Source organism: Branchiostoma lanceolatum, chromosome 13 (genome assembly GCF_035083965.1).
Source record: "Branchiostoma lanceolatum isolate klBraLanc5 chromosome 13, klBraLanc5.hap2, whole genome shotgun sequence".
NCBI classification, from domain to species: Eukaryota; Metazoa; Chordata; class Leptocardii; order Amphioxiformes; family Branchiostomatidae; genus Branchiostoma; species Branchiostoma lanceolatum.
In genome coordinates this window covers 1,526,207-1,548,287 of record NC_089734.1, presented here as the reverse complement: position 1 = coordinate 1,548,287, position 22,081 = coordinate 1,526,207, and the positions used below count along the sequence as shown (strand labels likewise).

Sequence of the window (22,081 nt, the reverse complement as noted above, 5' to 3'; positions counted from 1 at the left end):
GCCCCAGTAGCTTTTGTTGGGAAGTGCAGCTGCATAGGCATATGTTTTTGCAATATATGTGGTAATGTTGTAACTTTTTCATGCTAAACAGACTTCTCATGGGCTTAGAAAATTGGGAACATATGTTTTCATAAAGATACCAGGACACAAGTCATCCAGGAAGTTTAACGCATAATCATTTTCAAACAGAATTTTTCAAACGGCGATTTTTGAAATCTTATATCAGTAAATATGTATTGTTAGAAATGATTAAAAAAGATAAACAAAGTTGTAATCTAATGTGCATAATTTTGCTATTCTTTAGCCTTTATAAGCAACAGTTAAAAACTATTCTCAAAACACTATAAAATACTAACGAAACACAATGTTAATTAAAGCTCAGAAAAATATATCAAATTTGCAAGAAGAATATAAATATACACGTGTACTATACATGGAATGGTTACAATCTTGCCAACTAGTTATTTGGTCAGGCGGTAGTATGGAAGCCCCAGTAAACAGGAGGATGGCACACATGTTATTCGTATCTGTTACTATCATCAAACTTTAAGACACAGAATTCTACATTACTTCAGTCCCTTGTAGAAACATGCTATTCTCTACAAGAAAGGAGGAAGCATATCTGTATAAATTCCTACCTCTGTATGGAATGACTTGTACTATAAGATTCATCCCATTGTGGGCAAGACGAGATCCAAACAAAATGTCGACGTTAATCAGTGCTGACATGTGCTCTATATTTCCTTATACTACACTTAAACGCTGAAAAGCGTAAGGAGGGAAGCGTTTTAAGGCCCCTTAAGATATTGTAGGTGCATACGTGCTACAAGGAAATGAGAACCAAACGCTATATAGTACTTACTAGGCAGAGTGAACTTCAAATCTCTCCAAGTATTGGAAGCCCTGTCATACATATACACATGAGATATGTCTTCTTCCTCTTTCTGCATGTCATCAGCGAAACTTAACACTATATGCAGCTGGTTCTCCAGTAAGAAAAGACTGGGACAAGAATCTGTCACACAGGTTATGTCTGGCGTGGGTGGACAGCCTTGCAGTTTCTGCCAGCAGTCTGACTCTGTGTCGTACACCATAGTCTGACTAAAATCCATATCCGTGCAGAAAATCTCCGTTCTCATAGCAACGGCAGTGCCGACTTCAGGAATGATCCGCGGTGGGCTCCGCTTGCACCACCGGTCCTGGCTCGGGTCATAGCGATGCATTTCCTCACTTGTGAGGAGATAGAGTTGTGAACGGCAAGACAATTTAGCACAGTAGTATGAAGATGTGCCATCTATTTGCAGCTGTGCACACTCCTGCCACTGGTCTGAGTGCCGGTTGTACTTTCTCATCCGCACAAATGCACTGGCTATTCCCTTTTCATAGTTGAGGTAAAAGAAAATCTTATCAACTTGACGAAGGTGGTCTTCGTAGGTATCCGAATTCCGCCTTAAAAATTTAGATACTGAGGACATACCTGTATTTTCCCATACATTCCACACATGGTTGTACTGTAACAGGGACAACTGATCAGATTCTTCTAACCCACTAGTCAGCATGTAAATGTTATTATCACTGGTGACTGTCACAGCCGTGATTGAACCATGTTCTTTCGGATCGTAACTGCAGGTGATGTACTTCCTTTCCCTGGGGTTCATGTAGTGGATCTCTTTCGTCCTGGATACAAAATAGAATATGTCATAAGTTGTCAATAAGACTGGCATTAAGCAACCAACTACACAAACCATAAAAAACACATGGTGATGTTAACTTACACGTAAAGGTAAAGAAATTAGAGGGAAACAACCAGCGCATGAATGTCTACGGCAGTCTCATAGTTGAAATTTGCAGTAATGAAATAATACGTTATAGTATGTACGATTGAGATTGTGCGTACGTTATACTGAAAAGCAGAGCCATTTCCAGTGTGTCCATCCCGGATCTCTTCTTCAGGTTGGAAGTCTCCTTTACCACGTTCCTGATGACAGATCTCCCAGGATCCTCTCTGACCAGGGGGTGATCTATGATGGCCACCATATTGTGCGGGGTCAGCAGGTTGAAGCGGATGTGAGGGAGGATGCTGGGTAGGTGGTGCAGTCTGCAGGGTACAGAATTAAGGATGTTCTAGATGGTTTTCTAACATGACCCTTGGCTAAATGCCGAGTTTTGGTGTCATAACTATGAAAAATGCTGTGATGTTGAATAATGTATTTTAATTGACCAAATGTTAATGTTTTGAACAGAATTGAGTCATACAAAGTGTGAACATAGAAATACAAGCTAATGAGAAAATTGAAAGTCACCAATACTGTAGCCATAATGACACCCACCTGTCCTCCCTGCTGTGCTGCACCCATCTCACCACAGCCTCCCAAACTGTTGTCTCCTCTTTAACATCCAGCTCATCGTGGCTGATGATCTCAGTCAGCTGATTCACACTCAGGCTGCAGAACTCCTCACTGGAGGCAACCTGTGGAGGCACAGATTACTTGTACCAGGGCACTGCAAATGTGTGGTAGATATGCAAAATATATGAAGAAAAACAAACATTTATTGCTGAAGTTTTTAAAGAAAACACTGCAAAGAGGGGGTATATTCTTGAACTTATTATGAGGCAGCTACAAGAAACATGTAACCTAGTTCCAAAATTTGAAGCTATAGATGACAACCTGTTGGTCACTCCTCTTTTGAAAGAAAATGAGAAAAAATACAATACAAACTACAATTATTATAATCTATAGTTTTCTAGGTGGATTTCAAACACTCTTGCTAGTGCTGCATGAGAATGGGGTCTAATGAAGTCACCTTCTTTTAGAACATATACCCGTTGAGGTGCACTCGAGTACTGGAAATGCATGATGCTGTACACAATTGAGTCTTGATCAATATTGGCTTCGAAAAAAAATACTATTCTCAAAAAGTTTTCTCAGCTGCTAGCATCTTGAATGTGTCCCATGTTGTCATATGGATCTGACGAAGGGTCTAGTTTTTTTACTGTGTTTAGTTCATATCATTGCATCAGGCATATACTCTACTCCTATAATGGGGCTTTGATCCCCGGCTATCATTCTAGATTCAAGGTCATCTTTGATCAGAAATATGAACAAAAGACCGACCTCAGTAAAGCTTCTACAGATCCACTGTAGACAACGGTTCAGGACACTGTCCACAGAGAAGACATCAGCAAACTTGTACAGGTCCACACAGGTGGAGCGATCTGCGTTCATGGCCATGTAGCTGCTGCAGGTGTCTCTCACGTAGTCCAGTTGGAGGAGGTCGGCTGCCTGGTACAGGGGCTGTACTTTGTCCAGGGACACATGGAGGGTTCCCGAGTAGATGTAACTCAGGATCTCCCCAAAATTGCCGGCATCCAAACCCTGTAGAAGAATACAACATCATATTGTTTAAACTTTTACCACACCATTTACTAGTAAGGTATTTCAATCAATTTAGTTAAACAGGTCAACTTTTCATCTGAACAGTTATCTTATCGATGAATTCACATTTGATCACATTTGACAAATTACTGAAAAATGACTTCTAGTCAAGAAAATACTAATCATAGCTGGCAAATTGACCTTTGACACACTGTAACAGCAAGGAGATTAATTTTTAACCTCCTTGGTAACAGTGTAAGGATATTAGTCAGTGGGGAGGGGGGCATGTAGTCCCGTTATTTTCCCAATACATCGCGATTTTGTATGTTCTGGCTGAAGTTCCCCATTTCGCTCTATTTCAACCACACGTCACGCCAAGTCTACCTGCAAAACAACCGTCTTCTGCCGACTTTCCGCCATGTCACTTGTAAACATGGCCCTGAAGTAGGGGCTGGCCGCGGAAAGAACAAGCCGATGGCAGGGAAACCGCCGGCCCTCGACTTCAAGGACGACATCCTGCAGTACCCCAGCCTTCTGTAAGTCGCCCACAGTTCCAAGAAACCCGTGCAGATAGCTCTCGTCTTGGTAGGAACGAGGACGAACTGCGCTGGCGTGGGGTTCTCGGTCTGCGGCAGCCATGTTGATGACGATAGTATGACCCATGGGGTTAAAGGTCAGACTGACACACACTGATTATCCACTTCATGTTGCAGGAAGAGTTCTGCCATCATCTCTCGAGGTGGAAGGATGTTTTCTAGATGATGTAAATAGCTGATATCGATATACGTACGCTTGCAGGAAGGTTTGTTTTCTGTACCATTGATTAAACTATTACCTTGAATGTTGGTTTGGTAACAGGGATGTGTTATGTGTTACAGGGAGTTTTCACGATTTAATGTGCAAAAGTAGGTACGTATTGTTCGGGTGTTAATCTAAGTGATGTTTTAAGTAATATAAGATATAGTTGGATCTGCTGATAGCTCACATCGCAGATAACATTAAACATGTTTGTGCCTCACATGAGATTAGGACCAAAATATTCTTACTGTGGGTGAGTCATTTTATACCCCATCAGCGTTTTGGGGAACTGCAGTTGTTCATTGGTCAGTTTATAAAACAGAAGTTACAAATGAGTTTATTCCAGCATTTGGCAACTTACATAGACATGATAGGTTTAGCTACTAAACATAGCCAGTGTATATATAGCCAAATGAATGCTGTATTTATTCTGAAAAAATGAGAAACTAAAATTATTAATGGTAAGGCCACTGAGGAGGGATTTTGTCTATACTGATAGCCGATAGGTTGGCTTATGTGATGATATCTATGTGTAATATACTCGACCTAGGATTGAATGTATGAAAAGTATTATCAAGAAATACCCCAGGGCACTTGTGAACATGAAATTCGTTTAATTCTTGGGATCTCTAAAAACTTACAGTAAGCCTTGATTCTAATGGAATACATGGTGGTGCTCTACGAAAATACAGCTATTTCTATTGAATTGGTATTGTAATAGAGAGGATATACATTGTATCATAAAAATATGCAACCGAAGGTGTCACCGAGTGTGTTCAAATGGCATGTGTGTGATATCATAAGGGTACAAAATAAGCTTTCAAAATCATACACACAATGCGATTGATGAAGTATCAAAGGAGATATGATTGACTGAAATTACGTTAAACTTTCAAACCATTTTCTGTTCGGTTTAATGAATTAATTGAGAGATAAAATACAATACAATGATTGAACAAGCAGTCACGTATATAATGTTTTGGCTTATTTTGATTATAAAACGTGTACATGTATTTTTGATAACAAAGATTAATCAAGCACTGCATTAAAAGAAAACATTACGGGCATCGAAATCAGCACCATCTTTGATTTGAGACCTTCTGAAAAGCATGGGTCAGCTGAAAAAAATGCCCGAAGTCTAAATAAGTTGCTGTAATCACTAGGACCACAAATTACACGTTGCTCTGGCATAGGTTCGGGTTCAGACACGTACCTAAACCTCTCTCTGTATCGGTACCTTGGCCTTTCCCTGATGTTACGTTTAGGTGCGCAGCATTAGCTATGACTGGTCTGTTAAAATCTTCATGAACTCAGCACCTACTCTCATTTCCAACGAAACACTAAATTCTACCATATAAGTCATTGTAGTTTGTAGCATCTAAACTCATTTGTGTGCGTACTCTATGCACCAAGATATGGCAGGTACATATGTGCCACAGAGCACATGGAACCACGCGGTACAAACGTATCACCAGGCAGGGTGCACTTCAAGTCTCCCCAGGCATCAGCAGACCTGTCATACACAAGTATCTGAGTGTCTACTGAAAACTCTTCTTCGACATAGTTATATACTTTAAATAATATATGCAGCTGGTTTGCAAGTACAAAAAGCCTGGGAACATCATCAGCGTGAACATCAAGGTTTCCTGGGATTGGTGAGCCTTGCAGTTCCTGCCAGCTGTCTGACTCTGTGCTGTACACAATGGTCTGACTGAACTCAACATCTGTGCAGAAAATCTCCGTTCCCATGGCAACGGCAGTGCAGACGTCCATAATGTTCGTCAATGGACTCCGACTGCACCATCTGTCCTGGCTCGGGTCGTAGCGGTGCACTTCAAAGGTTGTGAGGTAATAGATGTGTGAACCGCAGGACAATGCTGCACAGTAGGTTTCACATTCGTCAATTTGCAGCTGTGAACACTGCTGCCACTGGTCAGTGTCCCGGTCGTACTTTGTGAGATACACCAATTGCGATTCGCTGCCTCTTCTCCCTCCCATACTAAGATAGTATAAAACCTGATCAACTTCAACAAGGTTCTTGGTGTCACAAGACCAATAATCATCAGGCCCCAGCAACCTTGATACCGATGACATGCCTGCATGTTCCCACTCATTCCCTGCATGGTTGTACTTCAACATGGACAACTGATCGTTGCTCTCTGAGTCTTCAGTCATCAAGTACATATTGTTATCACTGGTAACTGTCATGGCTATAACTGGACGCAGTTTTTCCGGACTGTACTTGCAGCTGATGTTCTTCCCTTCCCGGGGGTTCATGAAGAGGAGGTCATCTGTCCTGGAGAGGATAAGAAAATCTAAGCAGTGAATAAAACTGGACATTTTCTTCAAACACAGCATACACTGCTTTCATCTGTTAACTTTAGTCTTGTAGCTTAGGGGAGATGTGCTTCAGTATAAGATCAGCTTCGGAGCATATTTAGATGACTGTGGAACATAGAGTTCACTCATGTCTGCAGAGCCAACCACGAACCACAACAAGAAGAGAAATGGAGGAAAGAATAATTCTGGGCCCCCTTCTTTGTAGCTCTGCTGATGTTGAAGCACGATGTATTATGGGCAACATTGTATTTAGGTCTTTCTAAAAGATTTAGATCCGACGACAAAGAAGCTACAACTGTACAATGCTTGCTGTATATCTATCATTCTATATAACTGCAACAGCTGAGCAGCACCAAAGGTAGTAATAGACAAGCTTAAAATCTGCCACCATTAACACCTGCGAGCTATCACCCCGAAAAGCCTTGTAACACATGGCAATCTTTATACCAAACCTAAAGTACAGCTGTGGCCTATGCTTGGACATGACCTTATAATGCTACAAGACACACTTGTGCAAAAAGCCCTGAAAAAAATCGAGATCAGTACTAGGCTCCAGTAGATACAAGGCACGTGCTTTCAGTAGATGATGATGATGATGATATGATGATCACTGTGGAAATGTGTATTGCAGGACCACAAAATTTAAAATAACATTGTGCAAGAAGGATTGTTTCCAACCACAAAGTCGTAGAAAATGAGAAGTATATACTGACGTCAGATCTGTACATGTATTGATCAGCAGAGCCATTTCCATGGTCATCCCAAGCCTCGGTTTCGGATCCGAGTTCCCTTTTTGTACCGCATTCCTGATGACCTCAGAGCTCCCAGGATTCTCCATGACCAGGGGGTGTTCCAAGATGGCTGCCGTGTCGTCTGAGGTCAGGAAGTTAGAGCGGATGTGAAGGAGGATGCTGGGTAGGTGGTGCAGTCTGTAGGGTACAGGGTAGGGATGGGTTCAGCTGAATTCTTGGCAACACAGCTTCTTAATGCATTATACCTATTTCAAGTACCGACTACAATAGAACTCACAGACAAAACCTTGGTTTGGTCATAGCCCTTTGCTAGTTAAGACTTGGCTGAACCAATATAACATTGATACGCACCTGTCCTCCCTGCTGTGCTGCACCCATCTCACCACAGCCTCCCACACTGTTGTCTCCTCTTTAACATCTAGCTCATCGTGGCTGATGATCTCAGTCAGCTGATTCACACTCAGGCTGTAGAACTCCTCGCTGGAGGCAACCTGGAGGTAAAGAGTACATGAACATGTACGAAGGTTTTGAAGATATGTGTCTTAATCTTGTTTTAACATACAAGAAGCTATGTGTGTACATGACAAAATCAAATCAAAAGTAGGAAATAAATGCTCTGTATCTGTGTTTGAATATATGGTATAACCGTGCTTCAGAAAAAGCAGGATTCGAAGTACAAAGTTTCCCCAGTTTATCCCAACGCAGTACCAAGTTTCTAGGCGAAGACTGTAGAAACCTTTAGTCCTCTGATCTTTATCACAGTGTGTGAAATATAAATGCAACATCAGCTTCCTATTAGAGACAAATGCTTTACATATAAATAAATAAATAACTAACCTCAGTAAAGTACTTAGCAATATGCTGTAGGCAGACTTTCCTCACAGTGTCCACAGAGAAGACATCAACAAACTTGTACAGGTCCACACAGGTGGAGCGCTCCACGTTCTTGGCCATGTAGCTGCTGCAGGTGTCTCTCACATAGTCCAGTTGGAGGAGGTCAGCTGCCTGGTAAAGGGGCTGCACTTTGTCCGGGGACACATGGAGGTTTCCCGAGTAGATGTAACTCAGAATCTCTCCAATCATGCCTGCATCCAAACCCTGTTAAGAAAGGAATGTGACAATGTTCAAACTTTGGGTAAGAACATGACTTATTGCGACTGACAACATTGACCTTTGACCATTAAACAAAAATGCAAGAAACGAACATTACAGGAAAGTATAACAACATTTCGTGGGTTTAGACGTTCTTCGTGATAGCTAGCATCGTCGATAGTTTCCTGTTTCATTCAGCTTTAACCACACGTCACGCCAAGCCTACCTGTAAAACAACCGCCTTCTGCCGACTTTCCGCCATGTCACTTGTAAACATTGCCCTGAAGTAGGGGCTGGCCGCGGACAGAACAAGCCGATGGCAGGGAAACCGCCGGCCCTCGACTTCAAGGATGACATCCTGCAGTACCCCAGCCTTTTGTAAATCACCCACAGTTCCAAGAAACCCGTGCAGATAGCTCTCGTCTTGGTAGGAACGAGGACGAACTGCGCTGGCGTGGGGCTCTTGGTCTGTGGAAGCCATTTTGGTGACGATGGTATGACCCCAGGGTCAAAGAGTACATAGTCATACACTGATTACCCACATAAAGTAGCCATATTGATTCTATCATAAGACGTAAATAACCGATATCTGTAGCGTTGACAGGGAGGTTGTTTTAAGTGCCATTAACTTGCCTTTTTTTTCAGGTAATATATGTCGTACAAGTTACAAGAAGAAGTTTTCACGATTTTTTTGTATGTTGGCTCGTCTTAGCAGGATGTGGATCTATGTAACGTTATGTTGTAAACAGATGCTGTGCCTGCATCAGCATATATATGTGAGGAACTTACATTGGTATAGATATTGACCGAATCATAAACTTAGGGTTTCACTCGCATAATGATTAATGAGGAAACGCTGTAATCCTTTTGTATTAAAACTCAAGTTGGGACAAACTGGGATAATAACCCACATTTACGACTAAGATCTTAAAATACATGTTAAAACATTGTGATTCTTTTGACGTTAAATGGCCCCATGGGGGGGCTGGGTAAAAGTACCAAACATGTTGCCATGACACAGATCACTACGCAACTCCTTCAAAGTAAATGTGCTTACCACTCAAGAGCACTTAACAAAAGGAAAAATTTATTGTATTCATCAGCAACGATTTATTGTTAAAAACATGACACAAAAATAGATACATTCAAATTGGAAATATGAAAATTGATGTTATGTACACGAATTTGCTTAACGTCGCAACTGGCTCCAACAAAAGTTCACAACAAATGTCATCAATGTAAAGAGATCAACACATACACTGTAAAAAGCATCAAACATACCATTGGAATTATATGTTCAACAAACTACATTGGCTGCCAAGCTTATGATGTCTTGTAATTGCTGTTACTACACTTTAAGACATAGAAAATTCATTCAGTCCCTTATAGGAAGATACCCTTCTCTATGCAAAAAAAAGATGGAAGCGTTTCTGTAAAATTTCTACTATAGTATGAATTCCAGTACAAAATCTACCCCATTGTAGAGGCATTCAGCAAAATACGAGAGCTAAACAAAATGTCCTGTCTTGTACTCCACATGTCTTTATCCTGCACTTAAATGCCGGCAAGCATTACAGATGGTGTGTTTTTATGCCCCCTTAAGATATTGTAGGTGCATACGTGCCACACGGTACTGACAACCATACACCATATAACCCTTATCATTAGGCAGGGTGACCTTCAAGTCTCTCCAGGCATCAGCAGACCTGTCATACACATATACCACATATATGTCCTCTGGCTGGAGGGCACCATCGCTAGTATAGTTCATCAATATATGCAGCTGGTTCTCCAGTACGAACAAACTGGGACAGAAATCACTCACAAAGCCTTGTGTGTCTGGGGGTAGTGGCCAGCCTCTGCGTTTCTGCCAGCAGTCTGACTTTGTGTCGTACACCATAGTCTGACGGAAATCCATATCCGTGCAGTAGATCTCTGTTCCCATGGCAACGGCTGTGTAGACTTCACTAAAGTGGATCTTCGGTGCGGTCCGCTTGCACCACCTGTCCTGTCTCGGGTCGTAGCGATACACTTCGTCATTTGTGAGGAAATAGATGTGTGAACTGCAGGATAAGGCCGCACTGTGGTACAAACTATCCTCAAGCTGCAACTGGGCACACTCCTGCCACTGTCCTGTGTGCCAGTTGTACTTCCTCATCCGCACCAACGTTTTGTGTCGATCAACAACAATGTGATACAAATTCTGATCAACTTCAACAAGGCGATCATAGAAGTACTTCATATCATCTCCCGGTCCCTTAGATATTGAGGAAGTACCTACATGTTCCCACACATTCTCTGCATGGTTGTACTTAAACAGGGAGTACTTATTCTTGTCCTTTAACTCTTTAGTTCCCAGCATGTAAATGTCATTGTCACTGGTGACTACCATGGTTGGGAAATCGGGAAGATCTTTAGTTTTGTAACTGCAGCTGATGTACTTCCCTTCCCGAGGATTCATGAAGAGGAGCTCTTTGGGACTGGAGAGGAATAAAATACATCGTAAAATGTCACTAAAAATTGACAGCAAATTTATATACAGTCAAACCTGCCTAGGCGACCACCTCTTCAACGCGACCACCTGGCCATGGCGACCGCTTTTTCTCGGTCCCGAAAATTTTTCCCATAGGCACAAGCATTAAGCTGCCTGCCAAAGGCGACCACCCGTCCAACGCAATATTTAGGGATGAGGCCAAACTCACAGCACGCATTACCAATGTCATTAAATCCTGTAGCCTAATGGAAATGGGCTTCGCTATAAGTCACAATTTGGTGCAGGACTGACACAAACAAAATGTGTATTGCAGGGCCACATATGTCAAATGACAATGTGCCAGGATTGGACAATCAAATGAGAAAAAATGAAGCTTATACTAGTACCAACCCTAGATCCTTCCTGGACAGCATAACCATTTCCATGGTAACCCCAAGTCTGGCCTTCAGGTTAGAGTTCCCTTTCTTTATCACATTCCTGATGACCTCAGAACTCCCAGGATCCTCCCTGACCAGGGGGTGTTCCAAAATGGCTGTCGTGTCGTCTGACGTCAGCAGGTTAAAGCGGATGTGGTGAAGGATGCTGGGTAGGTGGTGCAGTCTATAGGGTACAAGTAAGTTTAATATGGGCATGGCGTAGGGTTTAAATCTTGACGAAACTACAAAGAATTTGGGAATATGGAATATCTTGGACAAACTAAAAAAGTCACTTGCCGATAGAAATACTAGTAAGCTTCTGCAGCCATACTGTTACATGAAATGTAAAGGACACAAGTTTGACATTCATATTCGTGATTGTACAACACCCACCTGTCATCCCTGCTGTGCTGCACCCATCTCACCACAGCCTCCCAAACTGTTGTCTCCTCTTTAACATCCAGCTCATCGTGGCTGATGATCTCAGTCAGCTGATTCACACTCAGGCTGCAGAACTCGTCGCTGGAGGCAACCTGTGGAGGCACAGAGTGCATGTACATGTATGGACAATGGTACTGTTAATAATAATAATAATAATATCTGGTGTATTTGCAGCCAGTGCCACAGGCAGGTACCCAATGTGTAGGGTAATGAGGCTGTTTAACGTGTTCGAGGCACCTCCTCGAGCACGGGACCCCCGTTTTACGTCCCTCCCGGAAGACGATTTCGTGGAAAGCTTCGTGAGGCTACAGCAATCCGGACGTCCTTGGTTGGTCCCCCATCCAAGCACTGTCCGGACCGCGCGTTGCTTAACTTCCGAGATCGAGGGATCGGGTGTATCCAACGCGCCACGCGGCCGTAGCGTTAAGATGTGCCTTCGTCAATTTTTAGCTTCCTGTTTAATTGTTACTAACCTCTACATCTACATTCATTAGCCCCCAAATAGGGGCAAAGTAGGGGAAAACATCGGGCGTCGTGCGTCCTAAGTGATCAGCCATTTGGAGCTGATGAAGGCTACACATTTGTGCTCAGTCCATATCAAGTATCTGAAGAGATAATCATTCTGAAATTCAATTGTGCGTAGAGCTTTCATATATAATCGCCATTATGAAAGAAAAGACTAACCTCAGCAAAGTTTCTATAGATACACTCTAGACACGCTTTCAGGACACTGCCCACAGAGAAGACATCAGCAAACTTGTAGAGGTCCACACAGGTGGAGCGCTCCACATTCAGAACCATGTAGCTGCTGCAGGTGTCTCTCACATAGTCCAGTTGTAGAAAGTCTGCTGCCTGGTACAGGGGCTGCACTTTGTCCAGGGACACATGGAGGGTTCCCGAGTAGATGTAACTCAGGATCTCCCCAAACATGCCTGCATCCAAACCCTGTGGAAGAACACAACATAACATAAACAATGTGGAAACTTCCTTCCATCTGAATTCGACACAAATTTGACACAAATGGCGCATTTAGTGTGTGTGTGTGTGTGAGTGTGTGTGAGTGTGAGTGAGTGAGTGTGTGTGTGTGACTGTGTGTGCTTTGGGGTTGACGAGAAGGCATACAAATGTAAATGACCTTGATTTTAATAACAACGTAGACTGTGGGGGAAATGCGCTAGCCCCTTTACCCCTCGTTTTATACGCGGTAAGATAATTATCATCTCTGTAAACTTCCCTTTTTGGTTCGATTGGACACTGTGTACGTCACACCAACCCTACCTGTAAAACGATCGTCTTTTGACGACTTTCCGCCATGTCATTTGTGAACAGAGCCCTGAAGTAGGGGCTGGCCGCGGACAGAACAAGCCGATGACAGGGAAACTGCTGGTCCCCGACTTCAAGAATGATATCCTGGAATGCTCCAGCCCGCTGTAAGTCACCCATAGATCCAAGAAACCCCGAGGGATAGCTGACATCTTGGTAGGAACGAGGACGAACTGCGCTGGCGTGGGCTTCTTGGTCTGCGGCAGCCATTTTGAAGACGATGACATGACCCAAGGGTCAAAGTGTAAATAGACATTAATTGCTTACCTACATAATGTAGCAATATGTTTGCTAACTTCACCTCTTGAGACCTACCATAAGATGTGAACAAGCAACATCGATATTTGAACCGCTTGCAAGAAGGTTCTATTCGTTAGGTCGTTACCATAAGTTCAGGTATTGAAAATATGTCCCATAATAATACGATTTTTTGTCCTGGACAGATGTGAATCTATGTAACGGGACACACTGTGTCAAACTCAAAGGGTAGACAGACATGCACGGATAACCCACATAATGTAGCTATAGTTGTTTTACTGTAAAATCTCGAGATGGAAGGACGCCCACCATAAGGCCACAGCATGTACATTTTATGGATGACATCGGCGCGCACATATTAATTTGTGCCTAATTTCGAAATACAAAAACAAGAAATTTTCTCTTTACCCTTTTGCAACAGTCAACATAACGACAATGGGCCAAAATGTTGCAAACGTCTGTCAGTTCTATCCCCTAAATGTCCTAGTTGGGTTAAAAAGGCATTTGCACACGTAGGAGTGGTGAAAATCCGTACAAATGAGATGTACAATTATTTTGTATGCAAGCTGTAGTAAGATTGCCCCTCATCGCCACCTTATAGGAAGACACAGTGCAGCCCGGTGCCACTTGTAACTGGAATTGCAATTATTAATCAAATATTGGGCTGATGGTTTACATTCAATTTGGAATACCTGTATCTTTCTTTGTGAACATGATATCTGCCTACTATTTTGACTTAATATTTCGACTGTGGATCTGCCTTAGTCGTTGTATGTCCCATCATCTTTGTTCGAAACTTCACCCGTTAATTGGTCAGTTCATGAAACGGAATCACTTAAGACGTTATCATAGGGTTTATTGAAACATCGTGTAACTTGTATGAACCTTTAACAGACAACTATGTAACATAACTAGCGTAACCAATGAGATGTTGCAAATCTTTTTTGTATGGAAATGGCATTTACGACATAAAAACATGTTGGGATGAACATGATTAAGTTTTTACAATACATGTTTTTACAATCACAATATTGTGATTTGTTCCATGATAAAGGCCCTAAGGCAGCGAAAATTTAGCAAACATGTCGACATAGAAAGTTTAACAAATATAGGCATTTGATTAATATATGCATGATCATAGGGTGGAATCATAATAATACATACTATATGTAACATAGCAAACGCTAATTGTAGTAACTACTTAAATAAGATTTCAAACAATAAAATATAGGCATTCTTTTGCAGCAACTACTAGTAAAAAAGACTTTAAACAAGAAACGCTTGCTGCCTACTGAAGATAAAAAACACTTTTTCTTGTTTTCATCTTTTTGTAATGAACCAAGCGTTCTCAACTCTGAACCACATTTTCAGTTTGTATTTTCGTCTTCATCTGCATCTACCTCTACACAACATCTATAGTATATGCCAAAAATATTTACTCAAGCAACTGGATAAAATTTTGAAACTTGAAATTCAGTTGCTTGGGTAAATATTTTTGGCGTATCTTACTACCTGGATGTCTAACTTTCATCAACGTATCTATAGTATACATCTATTCAATACTGGAAAAATCCCATTCCGGGCGCTTCATACCCAGGGTGCATAACTTTAGTGCGGCCGGTGGTGCCCAAAAATGTAAAAGGGGTCCAGAACAACAACAAAATAGGGTGCTGTGGAGAATTTACAAGGTCGCACTATAACGATATCTAGTACCAACACTAAGAGAACCACCATCATAGAATGAACAACGTATACAACCTGAATTGTAAAAGAGAGTACAACCATATCAATCTTTTTTTTAAAAATCGCACAATCAGGTGATCAAATGTTTCTTATTACATAAAAAACAAACAAGAAGGCATACCTTAGAAACAAAGGGCTCATGAAAATATACTTATCTCTTTGCGAAGGTATAGGAAAAACCTGACTGTACTAGGGATATTATCAAACATCTGTACCATAACGATATCTAGTAACAGCACTAAGAGAAACACCATCATATAATGAACTATGAATGAAATAAATTAAAGAGAGTACAACATATCAAATCCTTTTCTGAATGTCACCATTACTGGTGACTAAGTAACAGGGAAACACAAACAGTGTATAAGGTAATCGAACGTTTCTTCCTACATAAGAAACAAACAATGAGTCATGCCTATGAACCAAAGGGCTCATGAAAATATAGTATCTCTTTGTGAGGTCATAAAGCAAGAGCTGACAGCTTCAACTTATCGTGGCCAGGGTGTTTTCCTGGGTAACCCAGAGGCGGCAATACGGGTTCCTCAGCAATACGGTTCCCAAGCAATACGGGTTCCCCAGCAATAGCCAATACGGGTTCCCAGCAAAAGACCCTGCCCCAATAAGTTGAAAATCATGAATCAGTGCTCCCCTAAAAAATCATCGCCGGCGCCGCCCTCGAGGTATGCAACGGAGGGTAACAGAACTAGTGATATAATCAAACACCAGCACCCCCTGCCTGTGCGATACCCTGTGTGTTAGCACACTCGACTCTCAGACCTGGCAGGTAGATACGCGCCGGTACAGATACAAGTGTACAGTCGTCCCGAGTCCAATACACTTCAGGCATTGTGGCTCCCAACTCTTTCCAGACACCTCTAGACCTGTCAAACACAAGTACATGCTGGTCTTCTGACTCTCTGGTATCTAAATAGGCATGTAGCTGGTTCTCGTGTACAAAGAAATGAGGAAAGTACTCGGCCACTTGCCCTCCCCAAGCTGGAAGCTCCTGCCATCTGTCGGCATTAGTATCGTACACTAACATCGTAAATCCCATGTCTGAGCAGAAGATCTCAGTTCCCATGGCAACAGTGGTAGAGAGATTCTCATTGGTAGCCGGTGCTGGGGTTCGCTCCAACCATTGGTCTTCAATTGGGTTGTAACTGTACATTTCTGTGTTGGTCAACAGATAGAGGAAACCGCACGACACTACGTGTGCAACAAGAGACATTTCCCTAACTTTGTGCTGTGAACAGTCATGCCATTCATTCGTATCCCTGTCATACTTTTTGAGACTAACAGTCTTTGTCCAATGGCCAACATCACAAGCAACATAATAAAGATATCCTCCAGCATCAAAAAGGTACTCAATAGGTAGCATTGAACTTGAAGGCAGCCTCTCCACTAATGACTTCTGTTCCCACACACCCCCCCATTGATTGTACAACAGCAGGGACATCTGCTCCTGTGACTCCTGAGCTAGGACGTAGATGTCATTGTCCCTGGTGACTGCAGCACCGATGATAGGTGGGATTTCAGGGAAACTGCAGCTGAAGAACTTCCCCAATCTGGGGTTAAGGCCCTGCATTTTATTACTGTCCCTGGAGAGGACAGAAATTTGGTTGAAGTGAGAACAATGCACAAACCTTGTAGGCTTCCTACATAAGGGGGAGAAAAGGGAGGGATTGAATACATCACAGTTCTAACCGTTGTAACAAGTATGATCAGAATATGGGTTTTGAAGGTGGTTGGAAATGGGAGCAAGGAGGTTAGATACTGTATTTTACTCCTTGATGGGAGTTAATCTATCATTCTCAACAATAGAATGGTTAAATAAGAAAGCTTATGACAATGTTTTTCTCGAGGCATTCATATGCTAATCTGAATTTCAAAATATTCAAAATATCAAATACATAGAAATGCTTCAAAATCATTCCTTGCGTATCGTTACTCTGTCAACAGTGCCAAGAAGGATTATTATCGCCTTCATGGAGGTACTTAAATTCAAACCTGTCTTCAAAAAATAGGGCCATTTCCTCGGCACCAATCCCAAATCTTGGTTTCATGTTGGAGGTTCCACTCTGTATCACATTCCCGATGACCTCGGAACTCCCAGGACCCTCGCTGACCAGGGGGTGTTCCAAGATGGCTGCCGTGTCCTCTGAGGTCAGCAGGTTGAAGCGGATGTGAGGGAGGATGCTGGGTAGATGGTGCAGTCTGTAGGGTACAAGGTAATCTCATTTCAACTTTTTCACTTCACTTCAACGAATTGTTGGATATTGAACCATTTACCAAACCAATCTGTGCAAAAATCAGTTTTGTCAATGGTAATAATTATGCACCACCCACCTGTCCTCCCTGCTGTGCTGCACCCATCTCACCACAGCCTCCCACACTGTTGTCTCTTCTTCAATATCCAGCTCATCGTGGCTGATGATCTCAGTCAGTTGATTTACACTCAGGCTGCAGAACTCCTCGCTGTAGGCAACCTGTGGAGTACATGTATGGACAATGGTACTGTAGAGATGTGCCTTGATAAATTTCTAGCTTCCTGTTTACAAAACGCTCTCAGTTGCCTCCAGTTGCTAACATCATGTGTCCTAAGTAATGGGTCTTTTGGACCTGATGAAGGCTCTCTTTTTACTGTACTCAGTCCATATCATTCTAGGTATCTGAAGAGGCTATCATTCTAAAATTAATTCTTAGCTAAATTCAGAGCTTTACATGTAAGATCGTCATTATGAAAGAAAGATGAACCTCAGCAAAGTTGCTATCAATACACTCCAGGCAAGCTTTTAGGACACTGTCCACAGAAAATACATCAGCAAACTTGTACAGGTCCACACAGTTGGAGCGCTCCACGTTTATGGCCATGTAGCTGCTGCAGGTGTCTCTCACATAGTCCAGTTGGAGGAGGTCGGCTGCCTGGTACAGGGGCTGCACTTTGTCCACGGACACATGGAGGGTTCCCGAGTAGATGCAACTCAGGATCTCCCCAAATATGCCTGCATCCAAACCCTGCAGAAGAATACAACATAACATAAACAATGTGGAAACTTTCTTCCTATTGTGAGCATCAGTACTTCTTCTTCTTCCTATTGAAGTTGCTGTCACGGCCTTCCATTCATTGAAGATTCTGCAGGCTATATACTGTTTGGGAGGACCCCTGCTCTTTTCGATAAGTCCCTCACCAAAGCCACTTTGAAGTCAGGAAATTTATTTTAAAAAATCGGTGGTATGACATAGATTGGAACCCATGACCTCTGGGTTCTGGGCCAAACACCCTGCAGTTACACCACGCGAGTTTGTTTGTAAGACGTTTGGAAATATAACAGTACCACAAAAATATTGACTTATCTCACTATTATAAATCTAGTTTGATCATGCAATAAAATTGCTCACTGAAGTCCGTGAATCTGATACAAATGGCGCACTTAGTGTATGTGCGCGATTGGGGGGGGGGGTAAAGACACGTGCAACCTTGATAGGAAATATCAACAACGTAAGACTGTAGGGAAGATGACCAAGCCCTTTTCCCCCTGGTTCTATACGATACTTATCATCTCTACAAACTTCCTGTTTTGTCATTTTGGGCACTGTATATGTCACATGTACTACCCCCACCTGTAAAACAATCGTTTTCTGTCGACTTTCCGCCATGTCATTGGTAAACAGAGCCCTGAAGTAGGGGCTGGCCGCGGACAGAACAAGCCGATGGCAGGGAAACTGCCGATCCTCGACCTCAAGAATGATATCCTGGAATGTCCCATCCTTCTGTAAATCACCCAAGGTCCCAAGAAACCCGGAGGGATAGCTGTCATCTTGGTAGGAGCGAGGACCAAGGGCAACTGCGCTGACGTGGTTGGTGGCAGCCATGTTGATGATGATGATGATGGTGCTGTACCTCCCGAAGAGCAAAGTGTTCTGGGTACGAGATTATGATAACATCCAAACAACTAATTAACGTTACACTTTACAGAATTACTATTGCTCATAACAAAAAATAACGCATTAAATTACATATTTCCATCAGAAATATTTTTATATAAACAAATAATCTAATGTTTGCAATTGTTGCACGTTTTGGTATGAGAAACTGATAAACCAGAAATGCTTACCGTGTACGTGCGTTCTTGTTCTAAATCGCTTTCGGAAATGATCAAAACTTACAGGCGGGAGTCAACGTCCCACCTCGCGAGCCTTTTTGTTGTTAATTTTCAGTCTTACTTCAAGCGTCTTCAACACTAAGTCCTGTCAAGAGTTATGTGGAGTTGCAGCTTGTCCGGTAAGGCGCCATACCGATTTTTTTGACGGAAAAAATAGGTAAAATTTGATCGACAGATGTGCAGACGATACTTTGGACGTAATTTTTGATGTGTCTAGATCTGTGGGGAAATCGACTAGAAACAGGGATTACAAAGTACGTATTCCAAACCTCGACAACCCCTGTACTATGTCTACCTTACATTATGACAACGCTTATCAGAGAAAGCTAGGAGGTTGAATAGTTGTTGTTGTTGTTGTTGTGACATCTGGACTCCATCAAAGTATGACGTCCTTTTCCACAGGATCGTCTGCGCTAACTGATGACGTCACGTTGATCCTAGTAGAAACTCTCTAGCTTCATGGATTTGGTGAGAAACATGCCAGGTAAAGCGATTGCTTCCAATAAATTATTACTCCGGGAAGGAGGATGACCTCCTTCTGGGAGTATTGGAAATGCTTTTGTTTGCGCGTTCGCAGCTATAACTCACGATCCCGTTGTCGCATTGGTGTGTAACTTGGCATATCGTTTGCCTGGTTCGGCGTGGTGATGCACAATAGCTTTGTTACACCATAACTACTTTAAACGTCAATCCAATATCGTAATTGCACCCCTATAATTAATGCTATGTCCCACTGCCCTGCCATAGGGACCATGTTATAATCCGTTATGCATGACTGGAATACTTCAGGCAGATACGGGGTATAAATCTTCCTTACTTGCTGTGATCGTATAGTCACTGTTACATTGAAAAATAGACAACGTGCATCACCACACGCAACCTGGCAAACGATATACCAAGTTACATACCAATGCGGCAACGGGAATTGTGAGTTTTAGCTGCGAACATGTGCAGAGTGACCTCCAGTCTGTGTATTAAGTATGCCGTGTCCACTCGCAACTCGCATACAGTATGTGCGCACGGGACGGACGATGCACTTTTACGCACAGTGTGAAAATGGCAAATCTCTGGACCTTCAAACTTACCACACTTGTAGTTTATAATACGGAGGCTGTGACAATGTGAAAAGTTTACGCAGGGGATGAAAGATTGTTGAGAAATCGCGCGCCAGTGTCACTTCCGGGTGGTTAGATCCGGTGACCTTTGACCTTCGTGAAATGTTACGATTATATAAATTAGCCTTTTTTATTGCAAATAGCTTGATAGCTATAGATCAGGCCGGCCCGCAATAAATTGTGGAAAGAGGATTTACTGCATATTTGTGATTTCTGATACATCTTAGTTGTAAGGCTGAATGGTTCGTTGATAATTGAAAAGGGGCCATCTGGATCTAACTTTGTGACTTTTCCCGGAATTTCTAGATCCCATCTGTGCCATGCTGTAAAAACATACTTTTCAGCAGGTTGACCACTCCTGTATTGAAAGAAAAAGATAAACAAACGCTTTTTCTTTACTTGCTCTAAAACACTACTTGGACTGTGCAGAGATGCAATTTGTGTGGGTCAATACTTGTACATACTATAAATACTTCACGGAGAATTGTGTCCTACGGACTCTTGTTATAGTTGCTTTTACAGTATAATGCAGTACTGGTGCCAGTCACTATGTGTCCCCACTGAGCTAGGTGAGATCAGGTACACACATACAGTGTACATACAACATGCAGAAGTCAGTACACTTAGTATATACATCCTAATCAATATTACTGCTGATATGGCTTTCACCACGAGTAGAATTTTTATGTGAAAAAAATTATAAAAACATCACAAAAAGAATAGAAATTAACTGAGGTCATAACTGAAGAATTCTTAAACGCTAAGGAATTCTCGTTTAGTGAGTGACATTTGATGTTGTGATTTCATCTCTAGTTGCAGATATGGAGGAGGTGTGGCGACTCTGGACCACACACAGTCGTGATGTCATGGCACAACTGTGCACACATAGTCATGATGTCATCGCAGAGCTGTGGAGGGTGTGGGACCTGGTACAACAGTCAATGGTTGCTATGTTGGGTGGTAGGTTTCATTTGACATGATCATCTATTTATCTTTGCATACTTGAGATTAGTATCTCACACACCGATCTTTTGTGGAAGACTGATAGACTCTGAAGAAATGTGTGTGCAACAGTGTTGCGATTAAGAAATATGCACATTTGAGGACACGCGGGAAAAGTAGACTTTTCTAAAGAAACCAACAAACACACACACACACATGATATTGCAGACACACACGCACAGACAGACACGCAGACACACATAGACATACAGATGCACACAAAAAGACATACAGACACAAACATGCACACACACATACACAAACACAGACAAACACAAATACATTACACACACACACACACACAAACACACACACATATACACACACATCCAATCCCTCCTGGTTCCACATAGGTTTAAAACCTCCCTTCCCTACTAGTCCTGTTACAGGTTGCAGAAGGAGACTCTATGAAAGGTGATGTCTGGGGACAGAGACTTGTCGTGGGTTTTGTGCTGGTTCTGCTGACTGCCATGATGTGCAGAGTAGTCATACATGTGGGGGCACAGGAGGGTGAGTTTCACCTTTTACTATAAGCTACTAGTAGTCAATAACTACATCAATATTAACACAGATAGTCTACTGAAACCAGCTCAGGGGCGCACCCAGGGGAGCCACACGCTCAAATTTCAACCACTTTACGCCCGGACAGACTCTTACAAATATTCATACTTCCCCCGCACCATACCCGAATGGAACGCCCTGCCTGAAGTTGAAGTTTAACATGGGCTGTAGTTGAGTGATATTGATTAGAATCTAGAAATGTTTGC

At 42.3% G+C, this 22,081-nt stretch overlaps 4 protein-coding genes and 1 long non-coding RNA gene across 5 annotated transcripts; 1 reads left to right on the top strand and 4 right to left on the bottom strand.

The window, feature by feature from the left end:
* Positions 1-159: 159 nt before the first annotated feature.
* LOC136447785 (kelch-like protein 12) lies at positions 160-4,032 on the bottom strand. Its single transcript, XM_066446828.1, has 5 exons — positions 3,762-4,032; positions 3,117-3,377; positions 2,331-2,470; positions 1,898-2,098; positions 160-1,677 (listed from the first exon to the last, which is right to left on the bottom strand). The coding sequence occupies exons 1-5, from the start codon at positions 4,014-4,016 to the stop codon at positions 789-791; spliced, it is 1,746 nt and encodes a 581-aa protein (XP_066302925.1). The 5' UTR covers positions 4,017-4,032; the 3' UTR covers positions 160-788.
* A 1,111-nt stretch (positions 4,033-5,143) lies between these two features.
* Positions 5,144-8,859, bottom strand: LOC136447782 (kelch repeat and BTB domain-containing protein 2-like). The gene is made up of 5 exons (XM_066446825.1): positions 8,586-8,859; positions 8,105-8,365; positions 7,619-7,758; positions 7,229-7,444; positions 5,144-6,471 (listed from the first exon to the last, which is right to left on the bottom strand). The coding sequence occupies exons 1-5, from the start codon at positions 8,838-8,840 to the stop codon at positions 5,577-5,579; spliced, it is 1,767 nt and encodes a 588-aa protein (XP_066302922.1). The 5' UTR covers positions 8,841-8,859; the 3' UTR covers positions 5,144-5,576.
* A 570-nt stretch (positions 8,860-9,429) lies between these two features.
* Positions 9,430-12,661, bottom strand: LOC136447804 (kelch repeat and BTB domain-containing protein 2-like). The gene is made up of 4 exons (XM_066446868.1): positions 12,395-12,661; positions 11,663-11,802; positions 11,244-11,453; positions 9,430-10,839 (listed from the first exon to the last, which is right to left on the bottom strand). Exons 1-4 carry the CDS (start codon positions 12,638-12,640, stop codon positions 9,948-9,950), a joined length of 1,488 nt encoding a protein of 495 aa, XP_066302965.1. The 5' UTR covers positions 12,641-12,661; the 3' UTR covers positions 9,430-9,947.
* A 5,082-nt stretch (positions 12,662-17,743) lies between these two features.
* Positions 17,744-18,915, bottom strand: LOC136447073 (kelch-like protein 12). Its single transcript, XM_066445749.1, has 2 exons — positions 18,656-18,915; positions 17,744-18,049 (listed from the first exon to the last, which is right to left on the bottom strand). The coding sequence occupies exons 1-2, from the start codon at positions 18,905-18,907 to the stop codon at positions 17,744-17,746; spliced, it is 558 nt and encodes a 185-aa protein (XP_066301846.1). The 5' UTR covers positions 18,908-18,915.
* A 263-nt stretch (positions 18,916-19,178) lies between these two features.
* Positions 19,179-21,803, top strand: LOC136447868 (uncharacterized). The gene is made up of 4 exons (XR_010757788.1): positions 19,179-19,316; positions 19,600-19,681; positions 21,126-21,272; positions 21,693-21,803. It is a non-coding gene; the product is annotated as an uncharacterized lncRNA (long non-coding RNA).
* Positions 21,804-22,081: the final 278 nt, after the last annotated feature.